Source organism: Triticum aestivum, chromosome 7B (genome assembly GCF_018294505.1).
Source record: "Triticum aestivum cultivar Chinese Spring chromosome 7B, IWGSC CS RefSeq v2.1, whole genome shotgun sequence".
In the NCBI taxonomy this organism is placed as follows: domain Eukaryota; kingdom Viridiplantae; phylum Streptophyta; class Magnoliopsida; order Poales; family Poaceae; genus Triticum; species Triticum aestivum.
This window is the reverse complement of record NC_057813.1, coordinates 584,627,497-584,634,807: the sequence shown is the minus strand read 5'-3', so window position 1 is coordinate 584,634,807 and position 7,311 is coordinate 584,627,497. Positions and strand designations below refer to the sequence as shown.

The 7,311-nt window shown below is 53.1% G+C and overlaps 1 protein-coding gene across 1 annotated transcript; it reads right to left on the bottom strand.

Moving 5' to 3' along the window:
- Positions 1-585: 585 nt before the first annotated feature.
- On the bottom strand, positions 586-2,528 carry LOC123161245 (AAA-ATPase At3g50940). Its single transcript, XM_044579102.1, has one exon. The coding sequence runs from the start codon at positions 2,407-2,409 to the stop codon at positions 907-909; it is 1,503 nt and encodes a 500-aa protein (XP_044435037.1). The 5' UTR covers positions 2,410-2,528; the 3' UTR covers positions 586-906.
- Positions 2,529-7,311: the final 4,783 nt, after the last annotated feature.

The window sequence follows — 7,311 nt, the reverse complement described above, 5'->3', positions numbered from 1 at the left end:
AACAATTCTATCCTGACCTAAATTTTGACATCAATGATATGCGAAAGCTCAAGCAAGAATAGAAGAAGTGCTCTTAAAAAGAACGGAAGAAACTTTTTACTAGTGCTGATTGTCATCATGTCATGTCATGCCTAGTTAATACACTATATTAACATCCATCCATAATGCAAGTACATAGGCGTACCACTACGCAACAAAAGGAAGAATAGTTCGATGATCAAGCAGCCACATGATGACACGAACACGCACACCACTCTACATATCGATCTATCTGAATCTGACGCTGCAGATATGAATACTGGAGTTAATTCCTTCTGCAATTCTCCGCGCAATGCTGCAACAGGCAACGTACGTATTGGTCAATCCTATACTCTCTTCGTTCATTTTTGTAAGACCTTTTAAATATTTAAGACAACACTCAAAACAGTTCAATTTAAGCTGTTTAAAATGTTTTACAAAAATGAACAGAGGGAGTATCAGATCTGCGACTCCATCTTAGGCGATCAACATTTTGTACCGACCATTGCTCGTATTTTATCCTGACCTAAATTCCGACGTCAACGCATGATAACATGTGAAGGCTCAAACAAAAATCCAAGAACATGGTGCTTACAAAAGACGGAAGAAACTTTATGACACTGCTTTTTCTTCTGAGCTTAACTTTATTATAGTACTACTTATATTATACTCCCGGGCAACAAAAAACCTACAATAGGATCTACCGAATTCGATGATCAAGCAGCCACTTGTATGCAAACCCCGCAACACGATGACGCGAACACGTAAACAACGATCGATCTGGTGCTGATATCAGGGAATTATTGAAGTTAATTTCATCTGCAATTCTCCGGGCAATGCAGCAACAAGCCACCTACTACTGGTCAATCTCTGTGTCTCTGATCCGCCTCACTCCATCTTCTCCTCTGTCAATGCACCGGGCTGCACCGTGTCGACGGCCGGCGTGTCTCTCCTGCCGCGCAGCTCCCCGACAAGCCTCCTCAGCGCGGCGGAGGCGCCCGCGCCGTCGCAACCCATGAACACCTCGCCGATGTCTGCCGGCGTGATGCGCACGTCGGCGGCGAGCAGGCCCTCGGCCTCGGCCATGAGGCCGTCCACCACAGTGTCGGGCTCGTCCATGGGGTCCTCGCCGACGCCGATGTAGTTCTTGGCGAGCACGCGGAGCGCCGCGGGCGTGCAGTAGCCCAGCTCGATCTTGCGGTCCATGCGGCCCGGGCGGAGCAGCGCCGGGTCCAGCCGCTCCGGATGGTTGGTGGTGAAGATCATCAGGCGCTCGCCCACGCAGGACGACCAGAGCCCGTCCACGAAGTTGAGGACGCCGGAGAGGCTGATGGACTCGCGCCCGATCGCCGCCATGGCCGCCGCGGCGGCCGGGGAGAGCATCGCCAGCTGCGCGTTGTCCTCGTCGGCGCCGCCGGAGTTCTTCTTGCGGTCGGAGAGGTCGAGGGAGCAGTCGATGTCCTCGACGACGACGACGGACTTGGGCGTGGTGGAGACGAGCAGGCGGCGGAGGTGGGAGTTGGTGGGCACCGTGGTGAGCTCCAGGTCGTACACGTCGAACTCGAGGAGGTTGGCGATGGCGGCCACGAGGCTGGTCTTGCCGGTGCCGGGCGGGCCGTGGAGCAGGTACCCGCGCTTCCAGGCGCGGCCGACGCGCGCGTAGTGCTCCCGGCGGGCGGCGAAGCGGAGTAGGTCGGCGCGGATCTCCTCGCGGAGCGCCGGGTCGACAGCGAGCGTGTCGAAGGTGGAGGGGTGGGAGAAGGTGTGGGAGGTCCAGAGGCGGTGGTGGTCGTCGCCGGGCGCGGCGGCGCGGTTGGTGTAGAGCCTGCGCTCCCGCGACTTGAGCCGCATCCGGGTGGCCTCGGCGATGATGTGGGGGATGTAGGTGTCGTGCACGAAGTCGCGGTGCTGGCGCGGGAACTGGAGCTCGAGGCTGCGGTGGTCGCCGCCGGCACCGCCGCCGCGGCTGCCGAACACGTTGTAGGGGTTGTGCCCGGCCCCGCGCTCGACGGGGCGCGCGGTGGAGGTCCACTTGACACGGACGCCCTGGAAGGTGTCGTCCGCGGTGTGCGAGTCCGGGAGCGAGGCGACGGCGCGCTCCGACTGGCGCGGCTTGTAGAGGCGCACGGCGGGGGCGGCGGCGAGGCAGCGCGAGCCGAGGTAGAGCTGCGCGGCGTCGTAGAGGTCGTTGGTGGCGCCGGAGCTGGCGCCGTCGGCCTCGTCGATGAGGATGGTGGCCGTGGGCGCCCGGAACGCGGCGGCGAGGCGCGCGAGCAGGCGCCGCAGCCACTGCTCGGCCTCCGGCGGGATGAAGTCCCGCATGGCCGTTCGGAACACCATGACCGTGGCGATCAGCGAGCCCACCGAGCGCCAGTCCAGTATCATCTCCATGGCCGCCGCCAGCTTAGCTTTGGTGCGCGTCGGTTTGTCACAGTGTCAGTGGGTGCAGTGTGTGCTGGTGCGCGCTGTGTGGTGATGTGAGTGGAGTGGGATGAGGAGGAGGTGGTGGTGGTGGTGGGTTTTTATAGGTGGCGCCGGAGGGGACGGGTCGGGGGGAGGCGGTTCGCCGGATGTGGAAAGTTGGCGAGGTGAGGGGGTGGTGCGGTGCGTACGCCTGGGCGGGGCGGCTGGGCTTTCGCTGCCTGCCGCATCATTCTTGGCGTCTTCCCCGGCTGCTTTCGCCCTGCCTTTCTGGCGATGACACGAGTCGGCCCGCCGCACGCCGGTGAGGTGGCGAAAATGTACCTGAGAGGCTTCCGTGCCAGTCGTGCGTTCCAAGCCGAGCGATGATTGGCTAACGGTGAGTAGTCGGTCGGTCGTGCCTTCCGTCCATGCACACACACCACTTTGATCAACCGCCTTGGCGGCTAAGCAACGGATTAAGCACGAAGGAGCACCACCACCACCGTACGTGGCCTCGATCTGGACCGACGGTGAGTCGACGGGGGCGTGTCCACACAGTCCACTGATAATAATGCAGTACGACGGTTGCACCGTCGGTCGTGCCTCGGTGATCACCTTTTGCTTTGGAAAAGGTTCAGAGCCCAAAGGGACATGATGGTTTACAGAAAGATTCTTTCGAGGCCGTGAACGAAGCTACAAGTGGACTGGAGAGTCCAGTCGAGAGCAACTGAGGTAGGTAGGTGCCGCCGTGCCGCCACCGCACGAACAGCGACGGGCGTGACATGGACCGGCACTGTGCTGAATCCGGCAAGAGCCCGGTGCAATCTCCCCGCTCTTTCGGACGGAGACGCCAGGGCGGCTAGTGTTTTCTGGTCTGCAGCTTGAGCGACTTGTCGAAATCAGGCATGGATCGCCCGGTTCAGTGCATAGCGCTTTCTGAAATGTTACACGATCCATGCTTGTAGATCTGCCCCGATCGACTTGAGTAGGACGTGTGCGAAAGCTACTCGGATTTGCCTCTTGTCGTCCATCGGTAAGTGACCTAGCAATAGCATGCCCGTCCGTTCTGATCTTTTTTTTTCATTGTTTTTGATATAGCTTACCACTCATGCCAAGTGGTCCGTCCGTTCTGATCTTGCAGGGGGATCTGATCAATTATAAATGTTTCAGGTATTCTTGTGGGTTTTTTTCCACGTATTCTTGTGTGTGTGGCCACACAACTGGCGAGCACGTACTTGGTGCCAAAACGATATCACATGCTCTCACGCGGACAGGCATAAGATATTGTTAGATCGACGCGCGCATGGGTTAAATTAAGTTTGTTGAAGGGGACGGACAGGTATAGAAAGGTAGTGCTTTTCGTGCCACATGGTACATTGCACTACGTGCAAACGACGAGAGCACATCATTGTAAAACACTGACCGCCACTCTCACTTTATCCGTTTGCAAAAGGCGGGCAGCCATTCTCCGTTCTCCGTTTCGTCAGGCGGTGGAAGGCATCAATAATTGTGAACTCAGGCAGCGGCCTAGCTTAGCTGGTGTGTGCGGATGATGATCGATGGACCTGTTTCCGGTTCAGATGAACGTGGCATCGGACGGTGGCACGAATTATACACGTAGGACTAGTAGTATTTTACATTTACGAGAGGAGACCACCCGTCCAAGTGGCGAGTTCCGAGCAGTAAATCTGGTTTGCCCAGCAAAAAAGGCTTGGCCAGCAGACAAGAACAGACTGAAAGAACACCAGGAGAGCGTAGCCAAGTCAGGTTTGTGGTCTCAGCCCTGGTTCGACATCGATCGTTTGCTTGGATCCACATCACGGCGGTGTCGATCCTTTCGCCCATATGGACGATCTACTTGGAAAGCATGCTGCCGACGCAAGGATCCCTATTAAACAAGGATCTCTATTAAATTAATCGTGCTAGATCATCCCATTATAACAAGAACTCAAGCCGGACACGACCAGACAACACACAAGACTAGACGTCACTTGTCCTTTGTCAACACTGAGTTGGAAGAAGGTGAAGGTGAAGGGTACGCGACGACGGGCTGGTTCGGTTTGTTTTGCCCGAACTGTGTTTTTCATTTATTAACTTCCAAAGTGGCCCGCGCAACTGCGCGGACTAGGCCTTTAATAAATGTGTACATGTCTTATCATTACAATATGATATTATGCTGAAATAATGGGAATGAGAACATTAAGTTTTTCACAAATATTCACCCGCTAAAAAAGTTCTCATAAATATCACTTAATTTTTAGTTTCTTAATTAAAACATATAAATAATAATACATTAGTTATGGTATAATTAGAAGGGGGCGCTAAAAAAAGGTCGACTGAGGCGTGGCGAAGTCTCAGTCAACTTGTTGATCTTTAGATCTTTTGTGTTGCTTTTTTTTGAGACAAACCGCAAAGCTTTATTACCCGTCACAATGCTTACAGGGACAAAATCAAGTTCATTGGGTTGGCCTAACCAAGCATGGCGGCCAACCCCCAGAGATAAAGCGTGCTCTGCTAGTTTGTGAGCCTCGATATTCGAGCTCCTAAATTCATGAATAATATTACATGTTTCAAAAGATAGTCTATATTGCATGATCTCATGCACAATTGCGCCGTAGCTCCCTTTGTATGAATGTTGAATATCATCCACGGCCACCTTGCAGTCAGATGCAACGTGAATCCTTCTGGCATAAAGATCATCCGCAAGCGCCAGGGCTTCCCTGATGGCGAGTGTCTCTAGGATACCAGGGTCTGACAGATGTGGGAAAACAACGGCCAATGCTCCCATGAATCCACCCTCTCGGTCCCTACAGACCGCTGCCACTGCTCCATTCACTCTTCCCACTGCTGCATCAACATTGACTTTGGATAGTCCCTCCGGAGGTGCAAGCCAATGATTTGGCCTTCGTCGAGCCACCCCTCTACCGACCTTTCCTGGCTGCTGTAGTGCCCGTAGCTCTGCTATATAAGATGTTATAAAATTGTGAATAGCGAATGGGGTTTGGAAGATATCTTCGTACATAGCCTTTCTTCGTGAATTCCACAGCGCCCAGAGGGTAACCACAAACGCAAGAAAGTCATCCTGGTTGAGGGCTTCGTGCATGATAAATAGCCACTTCTTTGGATTTTCCTCAGTACATGTGCTCAACTTGTCTAAAACAGCTTCCGATGACAGTGCCCAAGTGCTTCTAGATACCGAGCAGTCGACAAAAGCATGACGCCATGTATCCTCAGATCCGCATAAGCAGCACGCCCTGGAGGTTGACATGTTCCTATGGTGGAGAAGTGCAGCTGTAGGGATGGAGTTTCTGGCTAGTCTCCACAAGAAAAACTTCAATTTGGAAGGGACCCTGATGCGCCATAAATCAGTCCAGCCTTGCTCGGCCACGTGGGAGTCGGAGGAGCCGCCCTGCTCATACAGCCATGCTTCCCGGCCTAGCTTCGTCCTTTGAATCATTCGATATGCCGAACGGACAGAAAAGACCCCCTTTCGCTCCTCGGCCCAAGCCCAAAAGTCATCAACTTGTCTCGTGCACAGTGGAATCTGTAGGATGGCCTCAGCATCTAACGGTATGAACACCGAGCGCACTAAGTTTTCGTTCTAGGTAGACGATGTCTGGTCAATCAGTTCAGCCACCAGCCTCGGCGGGTCATCAACTAAGCAAGCCATTGGCCTCCTTGCATGTGATCTCGGCAACCAGTTGTCCTCCCAAATTTTGGTTGATGTTCCATCTCCAATTCTATGAACCAAGCCTTGCACCATTATGTCCCGGCCGTCGAGGACCGCTCGCCAAATCTGCGAGGGGTGAGAACCCAGGGTTGCCCCAAAGATGTCCGAATCAGGATAGTAGATAGCTTTGAGGATCCGAGCGCTCAAAGACTGTGGATTCTGCAGCATGCGCCAAGACTGCCGAGCTAAAAGCGCCAAGTTAAACATCTCCATGTCTCGAAAACCCAGGCCACCGAGATTCTTCGGTAGAGTCATCACGTCCCAAGCCACCCAACTAGGCTTCCGTTTTCCTTGTTTGCTCCCCCACCAGAACTGTCTGATCAACGAAGTAACACTGTTACATAGGCCCCGAGGAAGGCGAAAGCATGCCATAGAGTATACTGGGATTGCTTGAGCAACCGCCTTGATCAGAACTTCTTTCCCTGCGGAGGATAAGAGTTTTTCCACCCACCCTCTCACCTTCTCCCAAACACGATCCCGCAAGTACTTGAAGGTCCCATTCTTCGAGTGGCCGACCTCCGTAGGCATGCCTAGGTACCTATCACTGAGTGACTCATTTTGCACATTCAGAATATTTTTCATATCATCTCTGACCTGCTGTGGACATCCTTTGCTGAAAAAGATTGATGACTTATCATGATTTATCCTCTGCCCTGATGCCAAATAGTACGTATCCAGTAGGTTTGATATCGCTACTGCCCCCTCGCTCCCTGACTTAAAAAATAGCAGGCTGTCATCTGCGAAAAGAAGGTGGTTCACAGCTGGTGCTGTTGATGCCACCTTTAATCCTACAATGTTTAATGACGAAGAACTGGTTTTCAGGAGGCACGAAAGGCCCTCCGCTGCAATTAAGAAAAGGTAAGGGGATATTGGATCTCCCTGCCTTATACCTCTGCTTGGTACAAATTGATCTAGCTTTTCTCCATTAAACAGAACTGAAAAGGAAACAGACCGTACCATAGCCATGACAGTTTTTATCTAGGGCACTGCAAAGCCCAACTTTCCCATCATTGCTTTCAAATAGTCCCACTCCAACCTGTCATATGCCTTCATCATATCCAGCTTAAGAGCGCAATGGCTGTTAGACTTTGCTTTGCTTCGCTTCATAAAATGCAGACACTTGTAAGCACTGATGATATTATCTGTTATAAGTCTGCCTG